We start from the raw sequence: 16,420 nt of genomic DNA, 5'->3' as shown, positions 1-16,420 counted from the left end.
CCATGACGGTTTGAGTCTCCATACCAGAAAGTACTTAGTGGCAAGTGTTGTGGAAACCCGGTCGATTGGTACACTGCTCTGAAGAAGAGTTTTCATTTGATAGAAATATATGTTCCATTCGATCTAACTGTTTTACATAGTAGTACAAAATAACTAACTAATTGTTTAGCCTGAGCATAGTCATCCTACGCTCTAGAGATACATCATAACAAGTTCAAAGGGATGATGATAATGATGATGATGTCAGACCACTTTGCCTCTCCGCATTGGCGAAGTCTTTAGTTACCTGCTCAGGTAGTATTATTCAGACCAGTCAGTTGACAGGGTCCAGTAGCCATCGACTGTTCTGGATTGGGTGAACAGGTCATTCATCCTTGGATCATCCCGCCGAATCCGCGGGCAGGTCAGCCCTACGGCGCGCTCGGAACTGATGGAGCCCGACTGCTTCAGTTCCAGTAATCCTTATTCAAATCTGCTGCAGGTTCACATGACGGAGAATGCCCGAAGCCTTCGGTATGGTAGGAATTAGATAAGACCATCCCCGTCGGCGTTGAAGAGAATATCCTAGCGCCATCGTGCCAACGGCGACAAGACAAACCTAGACGCCGACAAGCGCTAGTAGGAAAATCATTAAGATGATTAGCTACATTGGATCGAGTTAAACCCGCCTACTCATTATCAAGGTTGGGGGGTGACTTGGAAAAGGAAGAACCGGCTATGCCAGTTCCAGAACGTTATGGTATCTTTGCACTGAATTATGAATGTCGCTGCTAGCTCCGATTTGCTACATTGAACGCCTATACTATAGACTACCAGTACTAGTCAAAGTATGTACGACCAAAGTAGTGCAACAACGTACATACTGCCATCGTTTACGAGAGGCGCTTGATGCAGGGCCCCCCTGGCTCCTACGTATTGGTATGTAGTGGTGGGTATAATTAGTTAGTTGTGGTTTTACTAATTAGGCTCAGCTGAACGGACGAACGAAATATCCATCACGTACTCCATCCAGCATTGCCCCGGGGGGCATCTAAAGTGGTGTCCTCCCCTTTCTTACTTCGAGGTCGCCCGGGTCTCAGTCCAATGTACCGTAGTACTCGATAAATCATGCGGTGTACCTGAAGCTTGAAAGGACAGCCGTGCGTTTCTTTGTTATCACCCACATCATCACAGTAGTACCTTGCCAGGGGACGCCTGTGTTCTTTCAAAATATAGTTCCAATAGATTTTCGTACAATTAAGCCGAGAAGGCAGCTGACCAACTAAAATTTCTCCATAACTATGCCGTTCTCAGCCTCGCCCTCAGCAGCTAGAGACTTTTATTTCTCATGCAAGATAGGAGGGTCCGCGATGGAAACGTTACAAGACTAAAGAGAAAAGTTTGCCATCTGGTCCCCGCCAGAACCAGACCCTCGTTTGCTAGATCGTAATGCCAAGCCCGACCCAGGGAGTCATTCGGTCGGATTCCCTCGGGGAGACAACGAGGCATTTCAGGATGGCATTTGACACTGCCAAGTAGTCTCAGGATCAGTTAATACGAAAGGTAAGCTTAGCTGGACAAGGCTTAGATGGTTACCAGACACTAGGTCAGAAGATTGTATATTTGGCACTGCAGTGTTGGGCAAGGGGGCAGAAAGTAAAGTCTCATGGCACCAACGATCTGATCTACCTTTTCCAGCTAGACTAGTGAGTAGATTGAAGGGAGGACGAGTGTGATTACTGTGCTTTAGTCCTAATTCAGCCTTACGCTGGTCTCCGTCACCAGTGGCACTGAGTCAGCGCCGTGTCTGCCTCAAATTTGCAGACCCAGAGATCCAAACTCTTTTTTTGCTTGCTGCCTCTAAAATCCGACATCCGGTCCCATGGCACGGTGCGGACCTTACCGGCAAGTCGGAGCTTCCGGTTCCGTTGCAGCAAATGTCTAAAGCCCGAAGGTCCGCGGGGACACCACGATGGAGGGTTGTATTGCTCTCCCCGAAATTAATTGACATAGCATCGCGGCAGAGGACAACTAAGATACCAGAGCCTGACTGAACTAGGATGCTTAACCTTGTTTGTGCTTGGTAGGGACGTAGTCTGAGGTAAGTAAGGTAAAGCATGTATGAGGGTGGGTAAATGCTGATTACACCACAGGGCATAACATGCTCAAGCAGAAAGTATGTATGCATAGCAGCGGGCGTGGTTTTCTTCCTCTCTATTACCTAATCTCGATTGCATAATTCAGCTCCGATGCTCCGAAATGCTGTTTGTTGTCGGTCAACGGGTCGGTCAAGCTATTAATCTCCAATTCTTGACTGGTACAGTAAATGCTAAATAGTCCTGCTCCATGGAAGCATTAGGATGATCATCGTTATAATAATAGGAACAATTTATTAATCAATGAATCTATTAATTCTGCAGGGCAGAGTTCATACTTTGCACTTACTGTGCTGTAGTAATCATCCTCACTGATTTGATACGGGCCAAGCAATACGAGATGATTACGATGCAGCCAATAAACCGCCGATGGGGGTTGCCATCCAATGAAGAAATGTTAGTGTCGGCGTCTGGTTAGTTCCGAGAGAGAGGATCGTCGGCTAGCTGCTTGGGGCCATGGATGCGAGCTGCCGGCCATGGATGGCCAGGACCCAGTTCATGCAACGAGACCAGACGACCCAGCCTGTTCCTAGTACTTCCTAGAAACATTATTTTGTAATTTCTCGCGATTTGGCTTGGCTGACTGGCTCTTAACTGTAGATCGGGGGGAGACCTGCCGATGGTCCCGATGGACAGCCCAGCAGACAACCCCATCGCTGTGAGGGCGTAAGAGAGTAGTAAGTAGTAATAGTAGGATACGCAGACCAGACTCGCAAAGAAGACACTAAGGGGAAGAACAGCCCCCCAGCGGGATCTTGACCAAATGTGACCAACTAAACCGTCATTGTCACTTCTGGTTCCATGTGGGTTCCTTTTACTGTAATTTTTGCTTTTCCTTTTTTACACTTATTTTTTTTTTCTTTTTCTTTTTCCACATTGACCCTCCCCCATTTATTTAGTTCAGGTCAAGAAGCATGATGGATGATTCTTATTTATGACTATTTGCCCACCAGAATCATGGTGGGATCTTGACCGCCATCTTTTTCGCCCCCTCTAATCGATGATCCATCGATCCCATCTGAGTCTGACATGCGATTCGTATTCTTTTCTTTTTCCTCACTCATCTGAAAGTCTGAATATTAAGGCGCTTCTGGACCCCCTAACCCACACTGTCCGGCCTCCCTTACATACTTCCGCCCACTCTTTGCTCTTTTCTACTCCAATGTCCACGTCGTACGACATCTGAACTTCCCTATTCATCCATCTATCCGGTTTGCCTCCTGCGCTGACCTCAATCCCCTCTTTCGACAAATCTACATCTGCAGCTTCAGCCTTATTCTAGGTGGAGGGGTTGATAGTTGCCGTGCAGGTCACGCTCATTCTATCTACTACTTACTATACTTACTTTCCATCCACCCTCCATCTATCCTCCCCCTTCCTTGTCTTCTCGTCATATCTTCTCTTACTACTACCGCCACCATCGTTCCCCTGACCCGGGTGTTTTTCTTGTCTTTGTTCTCTTGCCTTCCATTGCTCTGAATTATTCAGCATATCTCTCTGGCACAACGAGGTTACAAAACAGCAAACGACGGCAACTTGTTAACTAGCTGGATCGGCTTAGGCTGACGTATTCTGTCAGCCACAGCCACCCCCGTCACTGTTATCATAGTTAATCCCCGTCACTGCCACTGATCTTCGCCGTCAATGTTGATCGGGGAAAATTAAACAGACGTTGTCGCATCCCCAGAAATAATGCTATTCAACCTTGGCTTGACAGCGGATGCGGCAGCAGCTCACGAAAACGAATACCCCGGGTTACCATCGGAAACCCAGCTCCCTAGCCCGACGCGTCATTCGTCCCCGGCAATCTCATTCGCTTCCCTGCCATCGTGGGGACTAGGCAGCATCTATAACCGGCGCAAACCCACGGAACCCGAAATGACGCAGCGTACAATGTCGCGGAAAGTTACTATTGATACACTATCCTCGAGCGATGACGAGCGTTCGACAGTCACCCCAGTCCTAGCTCCATCAAGGATCGCCCGTTCGCAATCAGTTCGGAAACAATCGTCGCGCCCTAAAACGTCATACCAGCTAGCGCATCCCGCGGCCCACGCACGCCATAGGCGATTAAAGCTCCGACCTAAGCTTCTCCTGCAGCTTCAACGTGTGTCGCAAACCCCACGACCTCTGCCACTTTTGGATGTGCTGCCCTCCACTGTGTTTCTGCCGCCTCTAGCTCGCAAGTTTCCGACGATCTTCCGCGGCAAAAAAGGACTAGGCCCCAATGACCTCATTGTCGTAACTAGTGACCTCTATGAGCGGGCGCCGGGCGATAATGGAGATAGGTCTTTAAGCTCCGATGATGAAGGCGGAGAACAACGTGAGGTGGTCGCAACGATATGTCAGCTCTTTAGGGATGACGCTTTATCCAAAGGAAAGGCGGAGATTTGTTTGAACCATGGGCCTGTTTGGGAGGCCACGCCTCTTGCCAACGGCTCCTACGAATTCGTGGCCAACACGGATGATGGTATCCAGATATTGCGGTGGGTTCTGAGAGGTGGGAAGAATCGTCGCGTGTCGGCGCCCCCGGGCTTCTCGCAAGAGGAGAGCAAGCGGTTTACGTTCAGTGTGATCAATCCCAGCACTCGTCGTCACCCTGTTGTTGGTACGATGACACGCAATTACCTCGAGGTGTACGATGAGTACTCAATTCCGACAACACCAGGTATTGCTGGCTCACCAACCTCCGCTATGTCCGTGTTGAGCGACTACTCCGAAATGGATGACCCATTGGATCGGAAGGTTTTGAAAACCGACAGTGACCTCCGCATGTTGATCATTATCACCAGCATCTGGGTAGCCTTTAGGGAAGGCTGGTCTCACAACTTCACTTACGACGACTCAGCCTTGGCAATCAACTCTAAGACAATGTGTCCGTCGAGACACAGCTCGCCAACTGCGATTCGAAGCGAGACTGACAGAACTGAGAGGGAAGATGGCCACGATGATGTTCCCCCATTGAATGGTCGAAGACATCGTCTCTCGACGTCCAGCTATGTCCCTTCACAATCGACGACGTCCGACCGATCTACGACCTTTGGAAGCTTATCGAGACGATCCAACTCAACTGGTGCTGCTTTTATCGAGCGGACTAACCGACGTGCTTCGGGTAGCAACGGTCGTCTTAACCGACACAGTACGCTCTCCAGTCCTCGTGAACAGAGACAGGACCAAGCTGTCGATGCCACACCTGCCCGACAGGACTCCAAAAGTCGCAGGTTATGGTCCCACAGAAAATCCGACGTCCAAGACTTCAAGGCAACAGCTTCCCCTGATCAAGCGATAGACCGATCCAAGGGATTCGATAACAACCAGTCACGCCAAGCCGATTCCTTTCGCGACAAAGGCATTGACTCTCCCGTAGACTCGACACCGAGTAAGGGAAAGCGTCGGCATCGGATTAGCAACCTCTTCGATTATATCATCCGCAAAACCGGACATCATCATTGAGCCAAGCCTGGAGCTTAAAATCACATACCCCATTCAGTATTCTTTTGCTCTGCACAATTGTCTTCTCTTTCCATCTCCCTCTTGCAGAGGTGAGCATACCTCTCGATTTCATCCAAGACACTACAATAGTGACACGAAAGCCTGGAGCTGCGGTTGTATTGTATGCAAGCGGATGGCAGGGCCTCATGCTGTGAGGCCAAAGCTACCGTTACTCCTTATCGCACTGGGTGTCTGGCAATTCTCTCCCACTTCCCAACCTTGCATGAGACTTGTCTCCGCACATCATCATCTCTCAGCTCTTCTGAACTTACCAGCGATATGAATACCACGACATAAATCTGATAGCGCTCCTTTTTCTGACATTCTTGTCTCCTCCCCTACTGATTCACTACTCTGGCATTGCCATCAACATCACCGTCACCTTCCTGTCCATACATATGTACAAACTTAGGTCCGCAGCATTGATTGCTTCCGGAAACTTACAGGTACTTCTTGAAATGGGTATTTTGTAGAGTAGGTACAAATATCTTGAAAAATACATATATTTGGCATACAGAGCATGTTTCGTCGAATTTGTAGTATCTATACGTATTAGAGAAAAGTACCTTCCAGCTAGTAGGAACATAGTGGGATTAGTTTCCGAAGGATCGCAGAGCACTAAATACGATTGGTTGGTAGGATTTGTTGTGAGCGATCGGCCTTGGAAGAGGAGGGGGGGGGGCGCAAGGCTTGTTCATCAATCCTGTCGATCGCTGATATAACTTTTAAGCGCATGAAGACGACGAGTTCGTTCGTCCTTTCTGTAATGGTAATTGAATGCCATATTATAGCTCATTGGAGTGAACTGAATAATACGATCTTGGAAGAGTATAGAATGACATTTTGTTTGTATAGATGATCATCGTATTCTATTCTTTACCGCTCCAGAGCAGTGATAGCCTTAGGGATGTAAGGCTCCTCCAGGTACTTAATTTCCTCATCGGTCAACTTGACCTTGGTACCGGCCACAGCCTCGTCAATGCGCTCCTTGCTGTTGAGTCCAAGAATAGGGTTCTCATTGGGGTGGCTCAGCGACCAAGCGATGGCCACCTGGGCCATGCTGACGCCCTTCTTCTTAGCGATCTCTTCGACACGATCGACGATAGCCTTGTCGGATTCTGTCTCGCGGCTGCGGATGAGGAATTTGAGTGCTCCGTCTGTTGCCTCACGCACAGTAGAGCGAGAGCCCCAGGGGCGGGTCAGCACACCACGAGCCATGGGCGACCAGGGGATCAGGCCCACGCCAGTGTCACGGCAGTATGGGATCATCTCGCGCTCCTCTTCTCTGGCGATCAGGTTGTGGTAGTTTTGCATGGAGATGAACTGGTGCCAGCCATTGCGGGCGGCGATGTTCTGGAGAGTCTGGAATTCCCATGCAGCCATCTTGATAGGCATGAGCGTGTGTCGTTGGAGGAAGAGGGAGAAAGTAGACGTACCGTGCTGGCTCCGATGTATCGGACCTTGCCACTCTCAATCACGTCGTTGAGAGCCCGCATGATTTCCTCACGGGGGGTATCACGATCCAGCCGGTGGATCTGTAGCACATCGATGTATGTTCCCAGTCTCTCGACACTGGCATCAACGGCGTCGAAGATGTGCTTGCGGGACAGGCCAACCCGGTTGACGAAATCACCGTCGTTAACACCGGAAGCAGAAATCGGAGGGAAGTTGCCTTGGTCGTCTACACCGAAGTAGCACTTGGTGAGGATGACAACTCGGTTACGGGGAATAGAGAACTTCTTCAGAGCTTTGCCAATGATTTCCTCAGAGCGGCCGTGGGAGTAGACATCGGCCTGGAAGCTGGTTAACAAGATATTGAGGCAAGAGAAACGTAGTGGCTTGATTGTACCGTATCCCACGTGTTGATTCCACGCTTGTAGGCATGCTCGATCAAAGGGAGAGCCTCCTCCTCATCGAGTACCCAATCCTGCCACTGCCTGGCGCCATAGGACATGGCGCCCAGAATGATTTTAGAGATCTTCAGTCCCGAGTTTCCCAGGCTACATGTCAATTTGTTAGCTAGGTCAGTATGTACAGTGCGAGTATCGCAACCGGGAGACATACCGGACGTATTCCATCTCATTGTTGGCAGCCATGGTGGATGTATTCAAATAACTGCAACGCCATGGTTAGCTATGATGTTGCCTCCACAAGCAGGCGGAAAGGCGGGGGGAAGGTTGTGAGATGTGGGAATCACCTACAAATGGAGTTGTAAGGGACCAATTGCTGGAGCAAAGTGATGTAGAAGAATTTACGATAAAATAAAGTATCTTGACGGGACTGCAAGCAGCTTATCAGTACTTTGCAGCTACCACTAATTGAAGTTCAAAGGTAAGGGACGAGCTAGCTAGCCAGTTCAGTCGAGTTGCCGAAGCACAGTAAACCCAGAGCAAGCTGGTTGACGCCATTATTAAGCTCCCCCACCGAACTGCCGAAAGTGCGAAGCGATGAGTTGCCAGAGCCGATGAGTTACCGACAGCCCTTTCTCGGTTTGAGCTGCTCTGGACCCATCGGTCCAGAGGATCGGGAAGCTTATGCGGGGTTCACTATGAAGATCATCCGTTATGGTACTCCGTACAGTTGTGTACTATGTCTATTGAAGAGAATAGGGGGTCATTCAGTATAGAAATACACAGCGGATTGGAAGTCGAAGGGGAATAATTAGATGACTCTTTCCCAGTCTCAGTCATACTTAAGAAAAGGGAAGGAGGGGTAGCCAAGGAGGGAATCCCGTGATCCACATTTTTGTCGCTTGTTCTTCTTCCTCCTCCTCCTCCTCCTCATCTCTCTCTGTCACATAGTTACCCCTCTACTGTTCGATCATCTCTGCTTTTTGCCACAATCACGGCACTGCCTCTTCTCCTTCAATTGAATGCACTGCTGCAGCATGTGCCTTTAGCAATCGGCATCGCCGTCTCGTCTACATCAGTAGGCAGCGATCTCCTGATAGGATAAAATGCTCGAGCCAATCTAGGTACACTTCAACCCCTGAGGAAGCCACAACAAAGTCACGGTTCTTCACTCGGAAAGCAGAGGAATAAGACGCCGGGGTAGGATCCCGTTCGAGCAAGGCAACCCCGCCAATGAACGGTGTTGGTGGCGGTGGCGCCAGCCACTGCCTCAAGAATCACTGGTTTTCTGGGGAAAGACTCGTCCGAAGTGACTGTCAGGCGACTGAAGGCTGCATATTGACAAGAACTGGAACACCCCCGGCCTCTGTACAACGATCAATGAACCGTTTTGCACGTGGTGCAGGTATTGCAGAGTATCTGACTCGGCCGCAGACCAGATTGAGCTCCCCGTTCCACACGAAAAGCCGGACAGGCATTTGTAGCATCAAGGGCTGGCTGAACGGTACGTCGCGGGGCTATGCGCCCTAGAGCCAAGCACTGTATGTCATGGTCGAACAGTCCGGACATCCCGGCAGCCCCGGAGGAAATCTAGTAGAAATTCCCGAGATGGGTCTGATCGCAGCCTGTCGAACGTCGACTCTGCTCATGTCGCTGCTCGTCAGTGGTTCAGCTGGCTTCTGCAGAACACTTGCTGCATGCAATTTTCCAGCACCTAATCCATTACCCAATACCTCCAGTCGGTCGATCTTGGCAGTTCTGAGAGGAGTCGAGACAGTTCCCAACCAGCGCAGCCTGACGCCAAGAGACAATCAACGGTACATGAAATAGAAGACATCTAGGTGTAGATCATACTTGTCTAAAGCGTTATGGCGAGAAAACTGCCGTTCACCGCTGAATTGTCGGGTGAACATCGTTCCTCTCACTGAATGATCCTTTTGCAATGTGGCTTTCAGGATGCGCAAACTACCATGGGTGTGTATACCTGATTACTTCTCTGATCATGCTGATTGGAGATGCGTCATTTTCATGTACTTCGACAGCCATCACCGGAAAATCCTCACTGGACAGTCTATCCAAGAAAGACGCAGGTCAGACCGTCTGTCTATCATATTTTAGCACGGAGTCGTGATCTAGCGTCAAAGTAAACGAGTGCATCTATATGGCCAACGGCTTTGATTTCTGCAAGAACCCATCGTTCTCTACTGTTCTCAAAATGTATAGGCCTCTAACCGCATATGAACCACCAATGATGACCAGTAGCAAAAATAGCCGATGAGAGACGGGACTTGTGGAAGATTAGTGTCAGCTCCTGGATGGGTTGACACCCACTAGCATTATGTCAATGCCTACAACTGCTCACCTTGGAGATGAAAATGTGGCTAGCTGGACTGTGTACTCCAGAGTCATGCTTTGCAACGATGAAGATACCCATCGCAAGCATTTCCGCAGCGCAAGGCCGGATTCATGCCCAATGAAGACACCAGACTTGCTATTGTGAGATCCGAGTGCTCAAGGACAGCTGAAAAATGTGATTCATCGTGCAGATGGCAGTTCGTAGCGAAGTTTCCACTCGACATACAGGCCTGATAGAGGAAAATCTGAGAGAGGAATTGCTCGAAGGGTTTACTCGAAGTGACTGTGCTATCACCAAGTTCGAACCGCTCGAAGCACCTGAACAGATCTCTGAGTTGAATGTCAACTCTCAGTCGTTTCTCAGTCGCGAAAACTATATAAGGAAGGCAGATTCCTCTCCAGGTCTTCTCTGCACCATCATCAACTCAGCTCGCAAAGCAAGCAACGACAAGAACTACCCCTTGATCATACTCTTTCAATTTGAAAGGAACACAATTTTGAAATGTCTACCGTTGTGACCACCGCTCCTCCTGTCCAGACCATGTCTCTTCAGGCAGTCGCTCAGTCGGGCTCTTCGGACGAAGAGCTCTTGCAGCTTTTCCGCCGAGTGACCATCACCAGCTCTGACGGCCATGATGTGTCTGAGATGCAAATCAAGAAGGCTTTCCAGCAGGAGATCAGCCGGCCCCTGGGTCGACAGATGCTGGAGGCATCCTTGGCGCACGCGAATGGCTGCTCTTGCTATCACTGGAACTACCATGACCGCATCAGCGGCAAAGTCAACATCTCTCGGGTTGATTTGACTTTTGACTTGACTTCAAAGAGCATGGGACAGGCCGTGAAGGGTGAAGCTGCTGGCTTCTACAGGCCTAACAGTGCTTTTATCAAGTAAGTCATGTCTTTCTTTATACAAAACAACACTTTCTAACAGCCAGCAGTGCAACCGTCTACTATGACGACCAGCAATACCTCCAGGGCAACCAGAGCGTCCAGATTTACATGGATGGAAGCGTACGCAGTCCCATTTCCACTTCATATATCGGTATCAAGGCATGCTGCTAACCCGCAACCAGAAATTCATCATCGACTTCTTCACCACCGACCAGTCGGAGAAACCAATTGCGCGTATCGTCCAGAACGCCTCGTCCTTTACCTTCCAGGGCACTGACACTGGTGACGCCACCTGGGGTACTAACTAGTGGCTGAGTAGATGACCGCCGGAAAGAGCCATTTGGCATATATGGCAATCAATTTGGAGCTGAAGGGGTGATGCGGATCACGATGGAGAAGGGGACGATGATCAAGTTTCGGGTTTTGTCTTGTTTTGATTCTTGCTTTTGATTCATTCCTTAGTTGCTTTTTTTGTCTAGTCTTGCTTGTTAGGAGGAATGAGATTGATCCGCATAGAATCATTCGCAATGTAAAGTCCGTAGAAATTCCTCCCGTATCTAAGCAAGCGCTTCGCCAGCCCTGTCCTACTGCGTGACTTCAGCTTCCTGACTCCAGCTTCCTGACTTCGAGCACCTGGGGAGACACCAAGCACTTCCATCCATTCATGCAGAAACTATACTTAGAAAGCTTGATTAGATTCATTAACAAGAAAGGCATTGATGGAATTACCATTCCCATTTCCATTAAAGAATTGTTACGAGCATCAGGAAAACATCTGAACTGGTTCATAATCCATTGAAGAAAAAGAGGAATTCCTCTACCTCTAACCAACCCATCCACCCCATATACAGTGTCCTTTCTATACATTTCTTTTTCAACTTTCCCATCAACCAATTCATACAAGAACTTTTTATGTCACCCGAGAAAGATAAAAGAAAAGGTCATAACCTCATACAATGTACCACACAAATCAAACAACCCACATAACCCCAATTGTAGAAGAAAAAAAAAAACCGATATAGCAAAGCACGCTAGACAGTGACAAAACTTATATGTATAAGATCTAAGAAGAACCACCACGACCACCAACGTTCGACAAGGCCTTCTTCTGATCCTCGCTCAGTTGGGTCGTGGGCAGAGGCCGAGCTGCGGTCGAGGCAGCAGATGGGGGAGGAAGGAATCCGGTCTGAACAAGGTAAGAGGCGTACAGGCCGACCAGCTCCTCGGTGACGCCGGCGCCGGCGGAGGCGTCGATGCCGGACCAGGCGGCGTCGGCACGGAGGGAGGCAGCAGCATTGACGTCGTCCAGTTCAGGGGCCTTGGTGTTGGAGGGGAGGTCGGAGGTGACGAAGTGGTAGAGGGGCATGCTGGGATCGGATGTTAGGATTGTAGTGGATAGTTTGGGTAGAGAGGGAACTTACAGTGCGTGCTGGGACTCGGGGTCATCGTGCTGTCCATCATTGACGTACTGTTCCAGAGACTTGGACCAGGGTACATAGTCAACCTGCGGAACATCGTATCCGTACAGCTGGAGAGCACCCAAGAACTGGTTGAACCGGAGACGGGGGTGTCCAGTGACCTGGGCGACGCCGATGGGAGTGCAAGGAGGCTGGAATGCAGCGGCGATGACCACGCGGGCAACGTGGTCCACGGGAACCATGTTGACGGTGTTGTTAATGTTGGGGCGGGAAGACAGCTGGATGCATCCCTTGATCATACGGATGAGGAAGTCGTCGGTGTTGGTGGCTAGTGTTTGTATGTTAGCTTGCTTTGGAAATCAATATTCCGGGAGATTGTTTGCTTACTTCCGGTCTTGGAGTCACCAAGAACGTAACCAGGACGAACGACGGTTCCCTTCAGACCCCTACGGCCAGCCTCGCGGACCAGGTACTCTCCAGCCCACTTGCTCTGGCCGTAGCCGGTTCCAAGTCCAACGGCACTGCCCTCGAGGTCATCCTCCTCGCTAATACCCGCTCCACCGGCGGCAACGATGCGCTCGGATTCAGAGACATAGTGGTCGCTATCGAGAACACTGGTGGAACTGACGAAGGAGAACTGCTTGGGCTTACCACTGGCGCAAAGCTTCAGAGCATCGATGGTACCCTGGACGTTGGCCGGCTTGAGGGTAGAGTAAGGGTAGACCCAGTGGACAAGAGCACCGTTGTGGATAACGGCATCCACACGCTTGGTCAAGTCATCCCAAAGAGCATCCGAGAAACCGAAGCGGGGTTCACCCAGGTTACCGCAAACACACTGCAGTCTGCTGGTCCAGGCCTCATCCCAGAAGCCGTAGGCGCGGCAGGTGGAGCGGATACGTTCAAGCGCCTGCTCATCGGTCTTACCACGAACCAGGGTCACAACCTTGGCCATGGGCGACTTGCGAGTGAGGAGGTCACGAAGGATATGCGCACCCAAGAAGCCAGTAGCACCGGTCAGGAAGATGGTTGGCTCACTGGACAGAATAGGCTCGGTACGCGTGGGGAAGGAGGCGGGCAAGGCGGTCTCTGCCAGCTTCCGGGCATCCTTCGAGTATTCGTCGTCAAGCTCATCCGGAGTAGCTGAAGCATCCGCCTTAGCAGCGGTACTGTCATCATTGCTGGCGAAAGACTCGAAGTTCTGCAGACGGTCGATCTCGGCGGCAAATCCCCTGAGGGTCGGGCTACGGAAAATGGCGTTCATGCTAACGTCAATTCCGCGCCACTTGCGGCGGATGTCGAAGAACATCTGCTGGGCCAGGATACTGTGCCCTCCAAGGTCGAAGAAGGAGTCATCAGGTCCAATCATGCGAGCAGTAAGGTTGGGGATGCGGGAGGCCCAGATTGAAGCCAGCGCCTGCTCGGTTTCAGACAGAGCCTGGACCACAGATGACTTGCGACGAGGAGCCGCGGCACTAAGCTCTGCGGTATCGGGGAAGGGTAGCGCAGGCTTGTCGATCTTGCCGTTAGGGTTGAGGGGCATGCGCTTGAGGGGGATGAACACCGTCGGCACGGCGTAGGAGGCGAGCTTGGTCCGCAGCAGGTCACGGATGTCGTCACGAAGAGGACGGAACCGTCTAAGCATGCCGACCATTCCTTCAGCAGAGTCATCGTCCTCGAGGCCCTTCTCCTGCAGCCAAGCAGCCCACTTGCTCATGTCCGGCACGAAATAACTGACCAGAGTCCGCTCCTCGAACTTGTCACGACGCACCAGGGTGACGTTCTCTCTCACCAGGGGATGGCGAGACAGGTGGGTATCAATCTCACCCAGCTCGATACGGAACCCACGGATCTTGACCTGATCGTCTGCACGTCCCGAACACTCGACATCTCCCGAAGGAGTGTAACGACCAAGGTCACCACTGCGGTACAAGCGATCTCTAGGGCCTTGGTAGAACTGCCTCCAGGGCTCGTTCGCGCTGTCTGCCTTGGCTTGGTCCTTCTGGACCCAGGTCTGGTTATCAACAAACCAGTTGTTGAGGAACTTCTTCTGGTTCAATTCAGGCGAACCTAGGTAGCCTTCAGCGAGACCACCGGCACGGACGTAGATTTCACCAACTTCACCGATGGCGCAAATGCGGCTGGGTTCGAAGCGGTTAACAACCAGCATCTGAACGTCGAGCATACCCCGACCTGCCGGGATGACGTCCTTCATGGTGTCCAGGTAGCCCTCGTCGCTCGAGTAGCTCGGGATCTCGAAGTAACTGACCGCACGCTGTGTCTCAGTCGTTCCGTACATGTTGACAATGTTGACATTGGGGGCCAAGCCCTGCAGAGAGCGGCAGTCTCGCTTGATCAGGATATCACCGACGAAGAAGGCGTGGTGAAGCGAGGGGAACTGTGCCGAAGCACCACCGACGAGAATCTGACCCATGGCAGGGGTAAGGTGAGTGACAGTAGCTCCATACTCGCGCATCCACTCGGCAAGCCTTTCGTTCTGAATATCCTCCCGGGCAGGAACCAGCAGCTGAGCTCCCAGGAAAAGAGGGGTGAAGATATCTCTTTGGATCGGGTCATGAGCGATACCGCTGAGCATGGTAAACCGATCGTTGGGGGTAAGCTTGAAGGTCTCGGACATCCAAGGGAAGTAGTATGCGAGAGAAAAGTGACGACCCTTGACACCCTTGGGCCTGCCCTCCGAGCCAGAAGTGAAGGACAGAGTCGGGGTGGAGTCAGGTCCGACGACGACGCCAACAGACTTGGCCTTCAAAGGAACTTGGTTGGCCAAGACATCCTGGCCGTTGATCGATCCTCCGACGAGGGAGCCATCGTCGCGAAGGGCCAGGGCAGGCACTTCCGTGCGCAGCTCCAGGTTCTCATTGATGAATGAGCGGACCACATCGGAGAGCTCACCGGCATCCTTAGTTGCCTTCTCAATGTTGATCAATGCCCGAGGGCGAGCCACATCAAGGTAGATGCACTGTCTTTCCGGGGGGTAGGCAGGGTCGATGACCGAGAAGGTCGCGCCAGCCTTCAGGATACCCATAACGGCTACCACCAGGTCAACACCACGGTAAGCGTACACCATGACGACCTCTCCTCTCTCCACACCCGCCTGGACTAGATGGTGGCCCAAAATGTTGGAGGCCTCATTGATTTGCTTGTAGGTGAACTCCCGGTGAGGAGACCGCTCCGACTTGGTCTCCACTACACAGAGTCTTTCGGGGTGCTTCTCAGCGTTAGCGGCGAAGATGTCGTGGATAGCACCGCGGAAATTGGACCAGTTCAAATCGGAGGTCGGGTCCGGAAGAAGGGCCAGTTGATCCTCGGTCATGAAGTCAATGCGCCCAATTGCTTGTTCCGGGTTGCTGGTCGCATTTTCGACCAGACGGGCAAGCTGCTTGAGAATGGTGGAAATTCTCGAACTGGAGAAGAGTCTCTGGTTGTAGTAAGCTCCCAATTCCGCCTGGGTTGTGGAGCCATCCGATGCACTGATTGGAGCGATGTTGACAAGGAGATCTGTTGTCTCGAAGGTGTTGGCAGGGTAATCCTGGGAGGCAGCAGGGGCATCGTAGGCAGCAAAGCGGAAGAGGACGGGAGAGCGTTCAGATTGAGACTTCTCTTGAATATAGGATCGTAGACTGCCCAGAGGTACGATCTCGGCCGAGCCTTGCTCGAATGCCTAGGGAAGAGTTAGATGAGCTACAACGATGATATACGCCACCTTAATATTTGTCATACCTTCTGGACCTTGGCGTACAGCTGCAGGAAGGTTTCGGATGCCTCGATTGGGACTCTCAGGACGAAAGGACGACCATCGTCGCTGGAGCTGGTCCCGACGGCAATATCCTCGTCACCGGTAAGGCGTGCAACGAGCACAATGAAAGCCGTCAGGAAGACAGTGAATCCGGACGAAGAGCCGGAGATCTTCTGCAAGTCCGATTGCGTCTCCTTGGACAGCTGAATCGACTCAAAGGCTTCAATTGCCCTCTTGGGAAGCTCCTGCTTCTGGTTGTCGGGATAGTCTCGGGTGAGGGGAGACACTGTGAGGTTCTGGAGTCTTTGAGCCCATCGCTCGAGGCGCTCCTGCAAGGAGACTGATTCGACAGCCATTGTTACAGTTGCGATGCCCTTGTAAGTGGGGGGATGAGGGACGTCAACTGCACTTGGCGGAATATGAAAGGTCAGTAGGGAATTAGGGAATTTAATTGAAATTGAAGATGGGAAGAGCAGCGATCGACGATGAGTCAAGAGGGGCACGCGAGAAAAAGTGCCGATGTCG

At 51.2% G+C, this 16,420-nt stretch overlaps 5 protein-coding genes across 5 annotated transcripts; 2 read left to right on the top strand and 3 right to left on the bottom strand.

Moving 5' to 3' along the window:
- Positions 1-2,549: 2,549 nt before the first annotated feature.
- On the bottom strand, positions 2,550-3,742 carry BO79DRAFT_225175 (uncharacterized protein; the record flags this gene model as incomplete). Its single annotated transcript, XM_025683722.1, has 6 exons — positions 2,550-2,674; positions 2,785-2,908; positions 3,240-3,374; positions 3,472-3,475; positions 3,554-3,610; positions 3,666-3,742. 6 exons carry the CDS (start codon positions 3,740-3,742, stop codon positions 2,550-2,552), a joined length of 522 nt encoding a protein of 173 aa, XP_025543718.1.
- On the top strand, positions 3,575-5,811 carry BO79DRAFT_57254 (uncharacterized protein). Its single transcript, XM_025689439.1, has 2 exons — positions 3,575-5,677; positions 5,736-5,811. Exon 1 carries the CDS (start codon positions 3,828-3,830, stop codon positions 5,586-5,588), a length of 1,761 nt encoding a protein of 586 aa, XP_025543717.1. The 5' UTR covers positions 3,575-3,827; the 3' UTR covers positions 5,589-5,677; positions 5,736-5,811.
- Positions 5,812-6,503: 692 nt separating this feature from the next.
- Positions 6,504-7,723, bottom strand: BO79DRAFT_138381 (aldo/keto reductase; the record flags this gene model as incomplete). Its single annotated transcript, XM_025678157.1, has 4 exons — positions 6,504-7,010; positions 7,064-7,420; positions 7,477-7,627; positions 7,692-7,723. 4 exons carry the CDS (start codon positions 7,721-7,723, stop codon positions 6,504-6,506), a joined length of 1,047 nt encoding a protein of 348 aa, XP_025543716.1.
- A 2,611-nt stretch (positions 7,724-10,334) lies between these two features.
- BO79DRAFT_138277 (uncharacterized protein) lies at positions 10,335-11,031 on the top strand (the record flags this gene model as incomplete). The annotated part of the gene is made up of 3 exons (XM_025678154.1): positions 10,335-10,720; positions 10,771-10,843; positions 10,906-11,031. 3 exons carry the CDS (start codon positions 10,335-10,337, stop codon positions 11,029-11,031), a joined length of 585 nt encoding a protein of 194 aa, XP_025543715.1.
- A 478-nt stretch (positions 11,032-11,509) lies between these two features.
- Positions 11,510-16,344, bottom strand: aarA (L-aminoadipate-semialdehyde dehydrogenase). Its single transcript, XM_025688318.1, has 4 exons — positions 15,880-16,344; positions 12,529-15,820; positions 12,145-12,469; positions 11,510-12,090 (listed from the first exon to the last, which is right to left on the bottom strand). The coding sequence occupies exons 1-4, from the start codon at positions 16,249-16,251 to the stop codon at positions 11,787-11,789; spliced, it is 4,293 nt and encodes a 1,430-aa protein (XP_025543714.1). The 5' UTR covers positions 16,252-16,344; the 3' UTR covers positions 11,510-11,786.
- Positions 16,345-16,420: the final 76 nt, after the last annotated feature.

The sequence above is a fragment of the Aspergillus costaricaensis genome (genome assembly GCF_003184835.1).
Source record: "Aspergillus costaricaensis CBS 115574 unplaced genomic scaffold BO79scaffold_4, whole genome shotgun sequence".
NCBI lineage: Eukaryota > Fungi > Ascomycota > Eurotiomycetes > Eurotiales > Aspergillaceae > Aspergillus > Aspergillus costaricensis.
This window is presented reverse-complemented; position numbering and strand designations above follow the sequence as displayed.